This window comes from Zeus faber (assembly GCF_960531495.2).
Source record: "Zeus faber genome assembly, chromosome: 2".
Classification (NCBI taxonomy): domain Eukaryota; kingdom Metazoa; phylum Chordata; class Actinopteri; order Zeiformes; family Zeidae; genus Zeus; species Zeus faber.
The window spans coordinates 26,767,534-26,786,952 of record NC_137189.1 but is presented as its reverse complement, the minus strand read 5'-3'; the positions used below and the strand labels follow the sequence as shown (position 1 = coordinate 26,786,952).

The window sequence follows — 19,419 nt, the reverse complement described above, 5'->3', positions numbered from 1 at the left end:
ATAACTGTGTCCTGCGATAAATAAAACATGCGATCAGACGATGGCGTGAGGCAAGGAACACGGGGCAACCAGAGGATGTCACGGTTGATGTTTTTTTTAATGTCATGAAAAAAAAACAGTTCGTCATGGTCAACCTTTGTCCGCAAAGAGTAGTACTTTTACTCTTTCAAACAGGAAGTCTGACATCTCTCTCTCTCTCTCTCTCTCTCTCTCTCTCTCTCTCTATATATATATATATATATTCAGTTTCGCTTGGCAAATATCACATTTCAATCTCAAATATCAGTCATTTCTCATATCACCACTATAATTAATGATCCGTTTCAATCGTCCCCCTTTTTTTTTTTTTTTTTGTTCGTCGTCATTTTTAAAATGGTGATATAAATAGCTTGATAAATAGGTTGCGTAAAAAAAAATAAAAATAAAAAGAAAGATGAAAACAAACAGATAAATAAATAAATAAATGAAAACAAATAATAATAATTACAAAAAAAAAAATATATATATATATATATATATATATATATATACACACACACACACCCGCACACAATTATTATTTCTGTTTTCGGTCTTCAGAAGAAGGGCTTTTACTCTTCCAAAGCGGAAATGGCTTCTGCACATCCGGTGAGCTTGACAGCTACCACAGCAGCGGTCTCCTGCGACGGGAGCCGTCCTCTACAACAACACCGGCCATAACTTTATCCCGTCGTTCCGGATCCAACCCCGACATGGTGCACCCGGCAGGGCAGCGCAGGAAGTGAAACATGTGCAGGCCGACGCCTGACAGATAAGAGAAGCGGCGCAAGCCGTGGAGTGGCGCGGAGTGGGGTGAAGTGAGGGGATTGGGGCTAGCGCGCTAAAGCTAGCGCACCAGCAAAGTGCGAGGCGACATTACCGCGATATTGATCCAAACGCCGCGATATTAGTCGATTATCGATGAGAAATCCCTGATCGATACTGAGCACATCGACACATGCTCTTTCTGCGAGACGCTGCGGGGATACTATGCGGCGCCCACGCCAAGGAAACCTCAGCTGTCATTCATTCACCCGCGGTAAATATCCAGTATGTCTATATTTATTTTTCTAGAATTAGCGTTTGCACACTCTACATTGTTAATACTGTTTATGTAAGTCAATTGACGTTTTTGTTTCTTTTTATTGCGCATTTGTAGGTTGATTTTGGCAGATTTATGTCAATTTTTCCGTTTGTATTTATGTGTTGGCATGAGATTGCTTGTGTCTTTTCTAAAATCGTGTTCATTGTCGTCATTGTTTGTTCTTCTGGTTCATTATGAGGTCAAATGTTATTGTTAATTGTTAGGTTTATTGTATTTTGAGAAGATTTGATGGTTTGTAGTGTATTTTTTCTTGTTAATAGATTTTTGTGAATGTATAGGTTTTTTTTATTTATGATTAGGGTGATATACACGTTTACTGTTTATTTAATATTTGCGTTTTTTTATTTCCTTCATTTTTTGGGCTTTAATGCATATTACCATTTTCTTTTGCTTCTATTTTTTATTCTTATTAGTGCATGCCCGTTGCAAATTTTAAGACTTTCTCAGACATTTTAATGGCACACTTTAAAAAAAATACCTCAATGATTCAATCCTGCGCTCCACAATGGAAGATGAAACCGCCGCTTAAAATTCAATATACACCGGGGAAAGACAGTGTTTGTGACTCAGTCGCAGAAACCTGAAGCCCCCCCACTGGCTCCCTGTTCGCTGTTTTTGCAAAGTTTATTAATATTTAAACATTTCAAGATAATCGAAGGACATACTTATATATACACCCAGACAGACAAACAGACAGAGATGCATGCCTTTATAGTTAGATGCCTATTTTGATGGGAGCTGCTGTGACATCGCGATTTCCCGCTGGGGATATCTATCCACTATCTATCTATCTATCTATCTATCTATCTATCTATGTATCCAGGTAGACGGAGCTCCCACCCTGGCTGTCCTCCTCAGGTGAACCCGATGCCATGTTGACCGAGCCCAGGTCCCAGTCCTAGGTTCCGGAGGAGGAGGAGGAGGAGGGCGAGTCGGGCGAGGAGAAGGAGGAGGAGTAGAGACAGTCCCACCACCCTGCCATGGGAGGGTCAGTGTCCTGCTGCCTCTCCCCCAGGGAGAGCCCCAAGCCCCGCCGCCGGGAGCTGGAGCTAGAGGAATGTCCCATCACCACTGCCGAGGACCTGAGTGAGGACACCGGCACCTACCTGCAGCACATCAGCGACAGGGAGCTGCCCGACGGTAAAACCAGGCCCAGATGCTGGTTCACTATCCAGAATCTCACAATTAAATTTCCCTACAAAAGGGTCACGGTGCGATTCTATATCAATACAGTGACTTTTTATACATATTTATTATACAAGTTTTCAATTGATACGTGACTATCGGCATATTTCATTTGAGCTGTCGTCAAAATGGTTGAAATCAATGAGAAAGAATGATTACATAACTTCATAAAAGTATTGTACAATTATATTTTATATATTACAATTATATTATACGGCATACTGTATATATTACATTGATTCTGAAGATGAAGCGATTGAATCCTACAGGAGCATTTTCGTATACATTCATAAGCTAATGCAATGATATAACAAAAAATCCAATTAAATTGTTAATGAATTATTTGTATGACAATAGGGTCGTGCAGAGGTGACATTTTTGTCAGCCAACCCGGAAATTAACATCGCCCTGGTTCCCTCGACAAAAAGCCAATAGGATTTTTCCATTGGATTTTGGATTATTGCAGAAAATAAGCTCAGTGGAAAAAGTTTGTGATACTTACACGTTTTGTTCAACAAGGTGATCTTCACAAATGAAGACTACAAATTATAGTGAATAATAGGGGACGGTCTGGGACTAAAAAATGGACCTGAACTTTTTTACCCAGACCAGGCCACCCCAACCAGCCTGCGGATACTCCACCACCCTCGCCACATCGACGCACATACAAACACACCAGCCCTTGATACCACCACTTATTAGAATAATGGATGGATACTCTGGGCTACTTTAACACCAAAACAGAGATATCTTAAGAGCAAAGGTTTGTTGCCAGCAGGCCACCACTTTGAGGGTACCATGGTAGATTCAGGCAGTCAGTGTTTCATGGATGTCTATATTTGAACAGGCTGTATAATCTATTTCAACACCGGAAATAAGTCAGATAATACTATTGCCAATTTGATCATTTTGACCTTGAAACTTGAAGGCCTTACTCTTCATGGCAGATCTATAAACAATAAATAATTACAAACATCAGGTACTGACTGTACACATTTGTACTTCACCAAAAAAACACCAGCTTGTATATATTTGTACTAGTGCTCAAATGCTGGTCCATAAATTATAAATAATATCTAAATTTGCTATTTCTATTTTATTTTTTCGCCTGAGGGCAGCACGGTAGCATTTCTGACTGGCTCCTACAATCCTCTCAATTTGGAGAGACAAATGGTGTTTCACGTCCCTTAAAGTGTTAAATGGCACTCTTACAAACCAGTGATGTTGGTGCATATTCCTGGGTTAAGGAGGATTCTGATCTGTGTGATTTCATTTCATGAATGAATAGTTATGTGGCCGGATTATTTGGAAGAGATAATTGGTGAGTAAATAAAGAAAATAATAATGATATTTAGCGGCTGATTCTCAGTTTTTTCACCACCATTTACATTTTTTATCCTGTAAGACTTAAGTCATTTATTAAGTATGTATTGATAGATTGGTTTGGAAAAAACTTGAGCTAGACATGTCTGAGACCTCTCAGCTCTAAAAACACTCAATTATGTCTGTATCTTTAGTTCTGGATACTTTTGGCTTTCTCCCTTTGCCCAAAAATTCTGGGTATAATAAAAATTCTAACAATACGTGACTATCCCAACGGACCCCGAATAAATATTGCTGCAGGCAGAAATACACAGGCTCCGTTAGATATGAAGCTTCTTTATTCGTCACACCACAACCTCTCATGTGGCGACGGCGACCACCACACACATGCGTTTTCAAATGGTGGCTGGTGAAACTTATATTCTTTTTTTTTTTTTGTTTGTTTGTTTTTTTTAAACCCATCCTGGCTTGTCCTTCCTCCGGGGGACAGTGGGCAACATACAGCAACGTGCCCTCGGACCAATTACAGGTGTCCATCGCTGGTCAGACAACGATGTTGTGCATGTTTTTGGTGGGGGTCCTTACTGATGTTACAAGGAGGAAACCCCATGGGAGCACGGGGAGAACATGCAAACTCCACACAGAAAGGACCCTAATCAAGAGATAACCCACCGGAGCTTGGTGCCAACAGCGCCCCAGGCAGGAATTGAACCAAGGGCGGCGCCCGGGGAAATTACTTATTGACGTCTTTCTGTGGATTATATTTTTCGTGTCCAGGCTTTTCCGATGAGTTCCGATTCCATGACACCCGAAAAAGGGTTGACGTTTTTCTGTGATTATTTAAAATGATCCGGATGCTACTTTTCAGCTTAGTTTCAGAGTACGTGAAATGCATCATGGATTCACACAGTTTGAATGCTCGGACGTCTCGGATCCCGCAAAGCAGGGAGGAAAAACAACAGCGCATCTAGCGCATCGCATCTAACACGGGATTAGATCCGAATACCTGCACATTAATAGCAAATTGGATGATGATGTCACAAAGCTTTTTACTCTCGTTCCATTCCTCGTCCCATCGAAAGTTTTCGAAATGTTGGCGTGATCGGTGAAGCACGAAAGTTTGGCTACTTTCGGTTAAATTTAATCGTTTTATTTTATTTTTTTTCACAATTTTCTGCTCCGTATGTGGCTCAATTTAGAGGAAACACGAACCAAGAGATGTCGGCGACCTCCCGGTTCTAACAACACTTCAGCCGCGTCCGTAGCTCCAGCAGTCGTTCTCTTCCGGACACTTTTAGCCTGAAAAATTCTGAGCATAATAATAAAAATCCGAACAATATAAATAACATCCCTGCGGGGTGGACGCCTAATATTAATATTAAGCCACTTTTTAAGACACGCAAAAGCTTCAAAATTCATGAGCGGTGTATTTACTGACGTAGACCAAAACGTGAAAATCTCCTAAGCTCGTGTTTACCGCAGACCTTATTTCAGGTGTCTGACCAAAAAAAACCATAAAAAAAACCTAAAAAAAGCATTGAAAGTCAGACGAGGGAACTGAAAGTACAAAAATGCTAACTCATTTTCGGGTTTTAGGACGCATTCCTGCAACAGAAATTGTCCTGAGCGTGACAGCCCGATGTCGCTATCCAGATTTTTCTTCAAAAGGAAAAATAACCTTGACACTTTGATTGATTTGACTGATCTCGATGTTTCCTTCCTGCAGAGCTGGCGCAGGAGGCGAACCCGTCAGACCATCCCCGAGCCAGCACCTTGTTCCTGAACAAGTCCCAGACGGACGGTAGGTGTTGCGATGCATGCTCACTGGGTTGGCTCAATGCAAGGCTGCAGAGGGGTTCAACTAGCTCAGCCGCTGTGAACTTAGGGGAATAGCCTGGCTCTGAATCTCATTGGTCTGACGCTGCGCTCCTGTTTCCAACCTTCTGCAGTGCGGGAGAAACGGAGAAGCAACTATCTGAATCATGTAAGCACCAAAGCACTGGATTTTGATAACGTCTAAGCTTCATTGAGCCGTGCCTTTAACCACGCCCTGCTCCCCCAGATGTCTCCTGGACTCCTGACCAAGAAGTACAGCTCCTGCTCCACCATCTTCCTGGACGACAGCACGGTCAGCCAGCCCAACCTGAAGAGCACCGTCAAGTGGTGAGGTCCATGGAGGAGTTCTTCTTGAAGGAAGCGTCTTTGTTCTCGAAGGAAGCGTCTTTGTTCTCGAAGGAAGCGTCTTTCTTCGTGAAGGAAGCGTCTTTCTTCGTGAAGGAAGCGTCTTTCTTCCTGAAGGAAGCGTCTTTCTTCCTGAAGGAAGCGTCTTTCTTTGTGAAGGAAACGTCTTTCTTTGTGAAGGAAATGTCTTTCTTCTCGAAGGAAGCTTCTTTCTTCTCGAAGGAAGCGTCTTTCTTCTCGAAGGAAGCCTCTTTCTTCCTGAAGGAAGCCTCTTTCTTCCTGAAGGAAGCGTCTTTCTTCCTGAAGGAAACATCTTTCTTTCTTTCTGAAGGAAGCCTCTTTCTTCCTGGAGGAAGCGTCTTTCTTCCTGAAGGAAACATCTTTCTTTCTTTCTGAAGGAAGCCTCTTTCTTCCTGGAGGAAGCCTCTTTCTTCCTGGAGGAAGCCTCTTTCTTCCTGGAGGAAACGTCTTTCTTCCTGAAGGAAACGTCTTTCTTTCTTTCTGAAGGAAGCGTCTTTCTTCTCAAAGGAAGCGTCTTTCTTCCTGAAGGAAACATCCTTCTTTCTGGAGGAAGGCTCTTTCTTCCTGAAGGAAGCGTCTTTCTTCTCAAAGGAAGCGTCTTTATTCTTGAAGGAAACATCCTTCTTTCTGGAGGAAGCCTCTTTCTTCCTGAAGGAAGCCTCTTTCTTCCTGAAGGGAGCGTCTTTCTTCCTGAAGGGAGCGTCTTTCTTCCTGAAGGAAGCGTCTTTCTTCCTGGAGGAAGCCTCTTTCTTCCTGAAGGAAGCCTCTTTCTTTATGAAGGAAACATCTTTCTTTATGAAGGAAGCGTCTTTCTTTATGAAGGAAGCATCTTTCTTCCTGAAGGAAGCGTCTTTCTTCTCAACGTTCCAGAAAATCCTCCAGCGTTCACTTCTTCGTTTGTGTCTTTTCAGCGTCACCTTGGCGATCTACTACCACATAAAGAACAGGTAGGAAACACCCTGAGCCCCCCAACCGCTGAAATATAACTGAGCGCCGTGCCTTTGAACACAGCAACCACAGTGGGCACACAGTTTGTAGTATTAAGTGTATATGTATCTAGTATTTAGTACAAAGTTTGAAATGTTTGACACAGCAATTTTCTAGTTGAGTGTGCGACAGATAAGAGAGAGAACCTACAGCCAGGTCACTATCGTAAAATAACCCCTGACCTCTGACCCTGGCTGATCAGGTGGTGTCTTTTATCTTTGTGAAAGATGTTGTTTAGTGCTAGTGACCGTCTGGCACATTATCCTGCTTATCACATGATAGCACATGATACTCAGTAAATAAAAGAATACACTTGGGATGGAATATTTGAAATGATTGAGGTGAAACCAGGTGGAGAAGTGGCTTCCCGGTGGCCATGCTCCAGGATTCCACCGAGCGATAATGTGATAATGTCGAATAAAAAAAAAAAAAGCAACCGTCCCATTTTATTCCGTCCACTGAGCGATAATGTGATAATGTCGAATTAAAAAAAAGCAACCGTCCATTTTATTCCGTCCACTGAGCGATAATGTGATAATGTTGAATAAAAAAAAAAGCAACCGTCCATTTTATTCCGTCCACCGAGTGATAATGTGATAATGTCGAATAAAAAAAAAAAGCAACCGTCCATTGTATTCCGTCCACCGGGTGATAATGTGATAATGTCGAATAAATAAAAGCAACCGTCCATTTTATTCTGGAACTCCCTGAAGAAGACGAGGCTTCATTTAAAGTACATTCACTTTTATTATCAAAGACAATCTAAATACAGTTTGGGACATTTTTGGGGGTTTTCCAAAGACCCCCACCCACACACCTGACTGGCTTCCTGTTACCCAGCGTGGTGAGGGATGGTGTTTTTGTTGTTGTTGATTGTTTCTTTGCTTGTTCGTGTGTGTCCTTCAGAGACTCAAACCGCTCTCTGGACATATTTGATGAGAAGAAACATCCACTGACGGTGAGAATCTCAACTCCACTCTAATGAACAAAATGAACACAAAAGAGATATGTACGTATTGTTAAATGTTAGCAGTTTTTAATAGTTAGTGTGTGTGTGTGTGTGTGTGTGTGTGTGTGTGTGTGTGTGTGTGTGTGTGTGTGTGTGTGTGTGTGTGTGTGTGTGTGTGTGTGTGTGTGTGTGTGTGTGTGTGTGTGTGTGTGTCGCTCTCACTGCCTCCGTCTCTCTCTCTCTCTCTCTGTCTCAGAGGGACAAGGTTCCAGACGACTACTCGGTGGTGGATCCCGAACACAAGCTGATTTACCGTTTCGTCAGAACTCTGTTCAGCTCCGCGCAGCTGACGGCCGAGTGCGCCATCGTCACGCTGGTGATCAATGACTTTACAGCTAATATAATCAGATGAATGACTTAAGTGTCTCATTCCAGCAAGGGAAGTCTGTATGTCTGCGTGTAGTCGATACGTGTGTGATGTGTACGCCGCTGCTGGCAGGTCTACCTGGAGCGGCTGCTGACCTACGCCGAGCTGGACATCTGCCCCTGCAACTGGAAGCGCATCGTGCTGGGTGCCGTGCTGCTGGCCTCCAAGGTGTGGGACGACCAGGCCGTGTGGAACGTGGACTACTGCCAGATCCTCAAGGACGTCTCCGTGGAGGACATGTGAGACGCACTGCTTTATTTTCGGCTCTTTGCCCGTCTTTACCCGGTCGGACGACAAGGTAAACGAACGTGCCAACCGTGTTAGCGCAGTGCAAGGCTGCGGAGGGCTGGGCCAGACTGGCTTCTGCGGAACCCCTCCCCCCAAAGCGCCAGTACAAACATACAAATGGTCAGTTCCTCCTGGACTTTGCATTGAAGTTTTTTCAGAGGGGAATTGTTGCGAAACAAAGACGGTTGATTCTGCAACGTCTTTTCTCAAAACTTGAAGGTTTTTTTTTTGCAGTAAACACTGGAATTTTCCAAGAAAACGAGTCCAGATTAAGTGTGATTATATAATATATATCACATTTATGATATGCTGATACTGTGCATTTTACATTTTCACAGAATCAATTGGAAATATTTTATAATATATATATTTTTTATTTACAAACAAATTTACAAAATATTTTTTGGGGTTTTTTTTTTTATTCGATTAGATTCAACAAATTGTCATTGCACAGAGTACAAGTAGGCAACGAAATGTATTTCTCTGCATTTTACCATCCTAGTGTATCTAGGAGCAGTGGGCTGCCGTATAGCGACGCCCAGGGAGCAGTTAGGGGGTTAAGTGTCTTGCTCAAGGACACATCAGCGCACTACCAGGAGGAGCTGGGGATCGAACCCTCCTGACGATCCCCAATATGGCGACCACGTCGGACATTATTACCCACTAGAATACTGGGAGAACCTCGAACCAGCTTGTGATTTCAAAGTTTGAAATCGAAACGCTCATTTCGATTGATTTTTGATTTCTAATCAGATTGGTGACTCCCCGACTGCAGACCTGCCAACCTGATCACATTTTCTGTACTTATACGCAGCGGTACTTTATTATCCACCGAGGTGTCACATCACACAGCTGAGGTAAAATGGGAAGTGGGGGAGTCATAATCAAGCATCAAGATGTGACCGTAATGTTAACATGTAAAACACTGGCAAGAAGATGCACCGATCGATCTATGCCGGTCAAACTGACACGCCTGATACATCACTCTTGTACCCGCAAACAAGGTCAACGGAGAAGATTCTATAAATTATTTATTTATCGTCTGACAATAATCCAAAGTTGTACAGACTGGGTGTCTGTCGCTGTCGCTACAGCGTCTGCTCTGGTTGTTCCCGGGCACAAGCTCCCCTCGTGAGGAACGGTTTGACTCTTTTATTGAGACTCGGTTCTTGACGAATCACTCAGTTAAAGGATCGTTCCATTTAATTCCGTTTGTTTAACGCATGGTGAGTGAGAAGAGTTGGCAATTTATTATTTTTATTATTAATTTTATTTTTTTTTGCAATGATTGCAGTTTATTTTGTAATGGCAAGTACTATATCAATATTCTAGAAATGTATATTTGCATTTCAAAGTGAAAGAGACTTTCATTTGAAGTTTGAATATGTTGTGTCCTATTAAAAGTTAGTCGGTGCATTAGAGGTTGAATTATACTGCAACTTGGTGACAGTCCCATCTTCTATTTTATTGGAACTCAGGGACAGTTTCATGTTATTGTTCCACGGTGAATAATGAACAATAATAAACACAGTGTGTCAAACTCCGAAATCTCACTACTGTGTGAACTGGAAATTGCAGCAGCTGTATCTGCAGCTGTCCTGTCACATGCGTGTGATTAGATCACGTGTATCATGTACATGTATCACGTGTATCATGTACATGTATCACGTGTATCATGTACATGTATCACGTGTATCATGTACATGTATTTGTTAGTGAGGCACAGCATATATACCAATGAGACTAAATGATGAGACAATTTGATTTCTCCAATCTTGGATATAAACTCAAAATTAATATGATCTTCACATTTGTCTCTGTCTCTATATTGCTATATCTGTCTGTCCCTATCTCTATATCTGTCTGTCCCTATCTCTATATCTGTCTGTCCCTATCTCTATATCTGTCTGTCCCTATCTCTATATCTCTCTGTCCCTATCTCTTTATCTGTCTGTCTCTATCTCTGTCTCTATCTGTCGGTGTCTGTCTGTCTCTGTCTCTATCTCTCTCTCTGTCTGTCTCTTTCTCTGTCTGTCTCTGTCTGTCTCTATCTCTCTCTGTCTGTCTCTATCTCTGTCTGTCTCTGTCTGTCTCTATCTCTCTCTCTGTCTGTCTCTATCTCTGTCTGTCTCTTTCTCTGTCTCTATCCCTGTCTGTCTGCCTCTATCTCTGTCTGTCTCTATCTCTATCCCTGTCTCTGTCTGCCTGCCTCTATCCCTGTCTGTCTCTATCTCTATCCCTGTCTCTGTCTGTCTCGGTCTCTATCTCTGTCTGTCTCTATATCTATCTGTCTTTGTCTATCTCTATCCCTGTCTGTCTCTGTCTCTATCTCTGTCTCTATCCCTGTCTCTGTCTGTCTCTCTGTGTCTCTGTCTCTCTCTGTCTCTCTGTCTCTATCACTATCCCTGTCTGTCTGCCTCTATCTCTGTCCGTCTCTATCTCTGTCTATCCCTGTCTCTCTGTCTATCTCTATCCCTGTCTCTCTGTCTCTGTCTGTCTCTGTCTCTATCCTTGTCTCTGTCTGTCTCTCTGTGTCTCTGTCTCTGTCTCCGTCTCTATCTCTGTCTGTCTCTCTATCACTATCCCTGTCTGTCTGCCTCTATCTCTGTCTGTCTCTATCTCTATCCCTGTCTCTGTCTCTGTCTACCTCTCTCTCTCTCTCTCTCTGTGTCAGGAACGAGATGGAGCGTCACTTTCTGGAGCTGCTGCAGTTCAACATCAACGTCCCCGCCAGCGTCTACGCCAAGTACTACTTCGACCTGCGCTCGCTGGCCGACGACAACAACCTCAACTTCCCCCTGGAGCCGCTCAGCAACAAGAGAGCCCAGAAGCTGGAGGTAGCACTGACGTCCCTGCTGTCCTGGCAGCGAGTGATCACATGTGAAACCAAGTCTCATGGCGCCACGGCTGAATATCTGAAAAACTGTAGTTTTAGTCCGATTGTCTATTTTACATGTTTCATATTTGACATATGCAAAAATGGATTTCATATTTGACATTTCATATTTCCACTTGCAAAATTGATGATCACCAAATCATCAATATCAAAGTTAATCTTAATTCCTTGAACCTGTTTCCCAATTGCCTCCAGGCCATCTCCAGGCTGTGTGAGGACAAATACAAGGACCTGAGCAAGTCCAACATGAGGAGGTCGCTCAGCGCGGACAACCTGCTCGGTGTCAGGAACTCCCACGCGGTGCTGTCGTAACGCCAATCGCCGAGGTCCGGGCTCCTCTGGGTGGGGATCTGAGCTCCGGGTGGGGGTCCGACTCCATGGAAATGGTCCGAGCTCCTCTTCTGGGCGGAGGCCCCGGCTCCTCTCCTCCGGGTGGCGGAGGTGCCGGCTCCTCTGGGCGGAGGAGGACAGTTCAGTTGGAGCCCAGCTGACGGAGGCGACGAGTCCAGCAGCGTCTTTCCTGAATCGGCAGCATCCCATGGCGTCAGTGTTTACTTTTAGCTTCAGCGTTCGCTTGTCAGGTCCAGAAAGTAAAAAAATCCCTTTCGCTATAACTCTGCTTTGATGCAAATGAGCTCAGTCCGCGCGGTCGACTCACAAATCGCAAAGTGGAATTTTTTTACTTTCTGGACCTGAATTTTGAATATGGTCAGAATGACATATAAGTTGGTAGTATGACTGGATTCGGCCTGATGACTGGGTCCAATCCGGTTTGAAGGAGGATTTGGGGGAAAAGGAAAGAAGTTGTTTAAGAAAATAAGAAATATTTCCGTTATAAACAAGTTGACACGTTTTCATACACGTGCGCAAATGGTACGGATACAGCTGAATGAGTCGCAATTTAGCTGAGATATTAAGATTGAATCTGGATCGTAAAGTGAAACTTAATTTGTAAAAATGAAACACTTCTAGTTATAGCTGAGACGTCGGAACAGTTGGAACAAACTGTCATTTCACAACCTTGATTCCAACTTCATTAACCTGCAAGAGCACAGACCTCCAATCGCGGTTTCACAAATATTATGATAGTTAAAAAACATGATCATGGTTTTTTTTGTTTGTTTGTCCTTTTTTTTTTTATTCACACCCCCTGCGACAAAGATTTTTTTCCCCAAAATAAAGCATGAATAATAATTTATTTCACTTTATTCGTAATTGTCTATAAGTGGTAAATGCTCCTGAAAACCTGTGGCATTAAGTCAGTATTAAACGAGTGGCAACAGAGATGTTACAAAGTGTTTTCGGTGACCTCTGACCTTCTGAACTTTGACCTGCACGCTGAATCCAGGGTCCGATCCAGACTCGGAGGAATCCGGAAAAAAAAAATATCGGTATCACTAAAATACTAGAGCTCGGTTGAAAACAAATCGATACCCCGATACGATTCAATTCTATCCTTTTTCTTTTTAGTTCAACATTTTGAATATTGTTTAATCATGGTGAAACTGAAAAGTTGGCAGCGATTCTCATTATGTATAAAATGTCCATCTATCGGAAATCTGAATCATATCATGAGCCGACTCATCAATATCGGGTTGAATCGCATCGTAAGATCAATTTCCAAATACTTTTTGTCAGCTTCACTTCCTCTGTTTCGTTCCATTTTGTTTTGTCCTGTTATTCTGTATTTTCTTTTAAAGCGGTACTCCAACTTTTTTTTTTTTTTGTTTTTATTTTTATTTTTTGGCGGTGAGCCTGGAGCTAGGCTAGTTGATCCCATCTGCAGTCATGCATTGAGCTAACAGTTAGCACACAGCCCGTCGCTCTCTGCACTGGGACACACAGGGACGAAATGATATCGATATTCTCATCTGACGACTGAAAGACGTTTTACCCCCGAAACCTGAGTTTCAGTTTAAAGTTACTTTTCATGTTTTTATATAAAAAATAAATTTAAAAAAGGCGACTGTCTGGTTTCAGACTGATGCTCCTCGACTCCGCGAAGAGATCGACTGTATTTAACTGGGATAAAGTAAAGTGTATTTAGCTCCAAACATGGACTGTGTATTTCTAGACTGTTTCCTTTGCTTACTGTGTAGGCTCCTATAGACATGTACAAGGTTTTATGGAACGGAAGAAAAAGATACTTCCTGTCGCTGTATTCAAAGAAGTAAACTAATTAAATGCAAAATAAGGTTCTGTCACTTGCACTACAGTTTGGTGGAAGGAGGGATGGGGAACACCCACCATGCTTTGTGTCAAAAGCGCTGGCAGGTGAATTGATTATACCAGGGGTTCCCAGATTGGAGTGTGCTGGCCCCTATAGGTCAGCGAGGGAACAGCAAGGATTGTTTCTGGGTTTGTTTGTTTTTTTTTACAGAAATTATTGATAAGGAATTATATATTATGAATTGATATTGAAGGAATTACAATGGCTCCTCGAAATGTTGTATGGTTTTAATTATTTTCGTGCGTGTGTGTGTGTGTGTGTGTGTGTGAAGGATATTACTTTAAAATTTAAAAAAAAAAAAAAAAAAAGTAAGGGAAAATCGTTCAAACCATAACAAAAATAGATTTTTCTTTGGGCCCATTGCAATTCCTTCAAGCACCTCTGGGGGCCCACGTTTATTTCTCACAAGGTTTGCACTTTTTTTCAGCAAAGTTCAAACTGAATGAGTTGTGTGTGTGGTGTTTATTTTATATATTTTTTTATGTTTGGGAACGCCCGGATTGCAACATTTTCCTTCACGTCCAAAATTAATCCAAACACTCAGCATGTCGGGGTGTTTGATGTTTTACGGTTTACCATGAGGAAATGTGACCATGTTCTGATTGTACATTTAGGCTTTATCGAGATTAAACCAAATTTTAAACCAACACTGTTGCGATCATTGGCTGATGTGTCTTATTTTCTGTATGTGTCAACAGCACTTGTCTGGAATCAAATTACAAAGTCTTTTAAGTACTATCCTACATCATTTCAAACCTACAATTTGGGGAAATTTCACCATTTCGAAAAAAATAGCTTGCTGTTGCCGAAGAGTAGGAAATGGCATCAAATGTCACAGAATCTTGAAGAAAAAAAAAAAAGACCTTTATTGTATATTTTCAACACATCAGTCCCATCCCAAACCCTCTTTCTGACAAATTGTACCAAAATGGTCTAAGAATATTAAGTGCTATGGTAGGTACACACAATCACCACCAGGGGGCACACAAATCTGAAGCTACTACAGTTTTGGGAGTTGAAATGGCATTTTTCCTTTCTAAAACAAAAAATATATACACATAAGAAAAATTAAACTTCTTATCGTCCCCAGCAAGGCTGTAGGACTCAACAATACATCACTATTACTATTGTCTTTCAGTGGAATTGTATTGTCATAAAATTAAGATATTAATTTTAAGTCTAAATTGGTTATCAGGACATATGTCCTAAAGTATAATATGACCGTGTAGACCATAATAACATTGGATATAGAATTAATATGCAGGTAAATTTTCGTCCAGCTATACTTTTGTCAAGATTGGACGTGGAAAACGTTGAGCGTCCATCCAGAGAGCGAATATTCAAAATACCAAAATAAAACACAACATCTACAAAGAACAACGATCCACCAAGGGGCCAATGGACCAAGACCGAATCAAGACCCCTTTAAGGCCTCTAACATCATCCTCCATAATGGTGCATATCGATCAACAGACCTGAAGGTTTACTTAGTTAACTTATAGTCGTTGAAACTAGTTTGTACATTACTAAATACTGAGGAAGACCTTTCTGAGTCACTTAAATCCCTTTTTTTTCAATAATAAATAAATACTCCACCCCGGGTCCCTGGGTGCATGGCCTTATTCACAGCGAGGGGTGGGACGCTGACTTGTGGTCTAGCGGAGAGGGGGTGACCCCTGTCTGGCTGGTGAGGGCAGAGCTGGCTTCACTGTAGGTGGACCCGCTGGCCGCCTGCTGGCCCCAGCAGCAGCACCAGCGCTCCAGGACACCGAACCAGGCCTCCAGGGTCTTCCCCGACAGGACCCACACCCCGGGCGTCACCCCCACGGCCAGGCTCATGAAGTACTTGAGCATGAAGACGGTGTGGTTGGGTCGCGCCCCCATACCCGAGCCCAGCCGGTGGCGCTGGGTCTGGCAGGAGCAGGCCAGTGCCCGGTCCCACTGAGCCCGGAAGTGCTGCTCATAGACCAGGCAGCCCACCACGGCCACTGCCGGCACCATGTAGAGCACGGTGAACAGCCCTAGCCGCACCATCAGCCTCTCCAGCTTGTCCGTCTTGGTGCCCCCCTGCTTGATAACGCTCCGGATCCGGAACAAGGACACGAACCCTGCCAGCAGGAAGACCGACCCGGTCAGGAGGTAGACCACCAGAGGGGCCAGCACGAAGCCTCGCAGGCTTTCCACATTCTGGTTCCCCACGTAGCAGATGCCGGCCACTGCGTCTCCGTCTACAGAGCTGAGGGCCAGGACTGCGATGGTCTTGCCACTGGGGATGACCCAGGCCGCCAGGTGGTAGTACTGGGAGTAGCTTGCGATGGCCTCGCTGCTCCACTTGAGCCCCGCCGCCAGGAACCAGGTGAAGGAGAGCACCACCCACCAGATGGCGCCGGCCATGCCAAAGAAGTAGACCAGCAGGAAGACCAACGTGCACAGCGCCGGCCCTGAGGTGTCGTACAGGACGTGCTGCTGGTCCTCAGAGCAGGCCACCCTCTCGTGGCCCGCAACCAGCCGGACCAGGTAGCCTAGGGCTACGCACAGGGAGCAGGCGGCCAGGTAGATGATGGGCAGCTCCGGGTACTTGAAGCGCTCTCGGTCTATGAGGAAGGTGGCCACAGTGGTGAAGGTGGAGAGGAAGCAGAGTCCCGCCCATAGGCCCAGCCATAGGCTGGTGAAGGCGTTCTGGTTCTGGGTGAAGTGGGGCTGGTGGCACGGCAGGGCACAGTTTGGCACCGGCCCGGTGTGCACTCGGTGGGGCTCTCCCTGGATCGGCACCAAGGGGTGGCGGCAGTGGCACTCCAGGTGACAGTCCCGGGGCTGGGGGTTGGGGTGAGGCAGGGGAGGCCGGCGCTGCACAGGGTTGTGGAGACTCCTGGCGGTGGGTTTGGGTACTGCAGGCGACAGGGTGGTGACCTCGCTGCTGTTGCGGTCCATGCAGAGCCGCTGCGTGTCGCCCAGCCCCGGGAGCCGCTCGCAGCTCATCCTCTCCGGCCACTCGAAGCCGTACTGGCTCATGAGGGGGGAGCAGCCCCGCTTGGCCCGCTCGCACACCGCGCGGCACGGCAGCAGCGGCTTGCGGTAGTCCGGGAGGCAGATGGGGGTGTACATGCTGCACAGGAAGAAGAGCAGGTCCGGGGAGCAGTGGATCCGCACCAGGGGCCAGAACTGGTGCACCTCCAGGCCCACCTCGTCCTGGGTGTAGTGGTTGAACTGGTTGGGCATGTAGGTGAGGTTGTAGCCGATGCCGCGGCACATGGGCACCGTGATGGGTTCGCACTTCAGGTCCTTGGACGCGGGTTCCACCCCGAGAGGACGCAGCAGGAGCAGGGACAGCAGCAGCGTGGGGAGGGCGGGGGTCTCCATCCAGATGTCTGCTCCAACCTGTGGTGGAAGGGGGCACAAGAGAAAAGTCACTCGAGTTGGAAGACACCGAGGCTTTAAATCTGCTCCCCGCTAAAACGTAGGGGTTTGAAACCTACCAGGAGGCTCAAACGGTGGTTCCCGGTGCGCTCTCGGCACCGCAGCAGAGACGCGGGAGGTCCAGGTCCATCACCTGGGGAATCCGAACCAAATAAATCCCGATCTCACCCGATGCTCCGAGACATTTCCTTCCACGTAGCAGCCACTGTTAAATGCTTAATAGGAGAACATCAAAACTGTTTCCCAGCAACGGGGGAGCTCCTTCTCCCTCCAGCTCGGCAGCAAACTGAAAACGCTCCCAGGCCACCCCCAGCCACCCACTCAGGACCCCTGCCCCACCTCCGCCGAGACCATCACCCAGTTCCATTTGCTTAAGAAGGAGCTCATTCAGGGTCTTTTGTTCTGCCTCTACGTGTTCAACTGCATTTCCGTGTCAATGTGGCTCATTGATTATGTAGAACACAGAACATAACGCACTCCGCTTCTTTTATTGGCATCTGCTCATTTGTTTTAATGAATAAACTGATTGCATCTTAAAATTCGTTTTCGAAGAGCTCTGCGTCAACATCGTGTCTATTTTTTATTTTTTATTTTTTTTTCCACTGTATACTTTTGTTTTTATCCTTTATTTCTTCGGGGAAGTCCCATTGACAACATGTTGGACGTTTTAGCGGAAGTTTTGGCACTGGAATCATTGAATAAACTTTCAAGTAATCATTTTTAAAAACTCCTTCAGTGTGTGAAATCTATATAGAGAAAACCTGAAAACAAACAAATGAAAGGTTTTTGTTATTTTTCAGTTGATCCAACAACTCCAAACCAATGTTGTTTTTTTCAGTGCGGTTGTGGCTGCAGTAATGCATAATCAAGTGGCAGTAATATAAATAGAAACAAGTAAAGAAATCAATAAACCCCAGAATTACTTGGGAAAAATGTCAATATGCAATTAAAAAAAAAAAAAAGATTCATTTGGAGATATTAAAATAGCACAACAAACAATAAAATAAGCCTTGCAATGAAACCAAAGATAAACAATGAACAATTATATATTAAATTGGCCATAAGAAAAACATTAGAATAAACCACTTAACAGTTCACGATAGGTGTAAACCTTTTTCGGTGATAAAATAACCCCCCCCCCCCCCAAAAAAAAAAATCAATACACAATAAAGAAAAATGGGTAATTCAACAAACGAATACTGCTGTTGTTGTTTTTTCCCCATTTTCTATGCATGGCCCATGAATGACAAATCGGAATTCCACTCATTTCATCCGACGCGCACCGTGTAAAAGCCTCCAGATAGTGACGATAAGTCAGTATTTCTTCATACAGCGTTTCCCCCGGGAGCCGCACCTCCTTTTGTCTCCTCCTCCTCCTCCTCCTCCTCCTCCTCCTCCCCCTCTCTCCTCGTTAGGAGCCGCTAATGGCCCCTGGTGGCCCCGGGGAGCGGGCTGACAAAGGCCGCGCCGCCGCCGCTACTGTTGCCACATTGTGCGCTTTGTCCGCGCGCTAATTGGCGTCGACGTTTGTGTGGTGGCGCAAAAAAAAACAAAAAAAACACGCACACGCACGGTTGCGCGTCTCTCCGCGTGCGCGCTGGGTTTTTTTTGGGGGGGGGGGGGGGGGGGGCACGGGGGGGAAGACCGGCGTGACCTACTTTGCGTTCACTCAAATGTATGAAAACATATATTCCAAAATATATGAGTCATGATGATGAGAGTTGTCGTCCGCGTGAAATGCAGAATCAAGCAGCACACTGAACGCCATCGAGGCCGAACTCGATACTTGGGAAAATGCTCGCAGAAATCACAATTCCTTAAAAATGCAGCAACACATGGATACACATTTATATATGATTCTTTAAAATGTAAAGAATAGCTGCTGAATATGAAACACAGCCATGTACACAGTGTATGTATATAAATGTGCTCCATCCACCAGATCACGATGAATTCAAACGCCTCTGGCAGGGGCGAAGTGGCAGTGTGGTTGCAACTGGCTGGGTATAAATATAGTATAAATATATGTGAGAATAAACACTGGCCCCCACAAACATTTAACTTCATCCCTGCTTCATCGTTTTGGGTGAGGGTTCAGTATATGTATCGCTTGCTAAAAAAGAAAATATTAAAAAGACCATTGCCATACCTTCGATGACCCCCTAGGAGTACCACGGACACCAGTTTAGAAACCTTGAGCTACAGGTCATTCCCATCTATCTATCTATCTATCTATCTATCTATCTATCTATCTATCTATCTATCTATCTATCTATCTATCTATCTATCTATCTATCATCTATCTATCTATCTATCTATCTATCTATCTATCTATCTATCTATCATCTATCTATCTATCTATCTATCTATCTATCTATCTATCTATCTATCT

At 44.3% G+C, this 19,419-nt stretch overlaps 2 protein-coding genes across 2 annotated transcripts; one reads left to right on the top strand and one right to left on the bottom strand.

Annotated features, from left to right (window-relative positions):
* The first annotated feature begins 2,042 nt into the window (after window positions 1–2,042).
* On the top strand, window positions 2,043–14,257 carry LOC307244084 (cyclin-Y-like protein 1). Its single transcript, XM_080019104.1, has 10 exons — window positions 2,043–2,263; window positions 5,358–5,432; window positions 5,581–5,615; window positions 5,694–5,794; window positions 6,745–6,780; window positions 7,727–7,778; window positions 8,026–8,145; window positions 8,269–8,435; window positions 11,159–11,321; window positions 11,576–14,257. The coding sequence occupies exons 1-10, from the start codon at window positions 2,104–2,106 to the stop codon at window positions 11,690–11,692; spliced, it is 1,026 nt and encodes a 341-aa protein (XP_079875230.1). The 5' UTR covers window positions 2,043–2,103; the 3' UTR covers window positions 11,693–14,257.
* Window positions 14,258–15,233: 976 nt separating this feature from the next.
* LOC307247685 (frizzled-5-like) lies at window positions 15,234–16,928 on the bottom strand (the record flags this gene model as incomplete). The annotated part of the gene is made up of 1 exon (XM_080023808.1): window positions 15,234–16,928. The coding sequence occupies exon 1, from the start codon at window positions 16,860–16,862 to the stop codon at window positions 15,234–15,236; it is 1,629 nt and encodes a 542-aa protein (XP_079879934.1). The 5' UTR covers window positions 16,863–16,928.
* Between the last annotated feature and the right edge of the window lie 2,491 nt (window positions 16,929–19,419).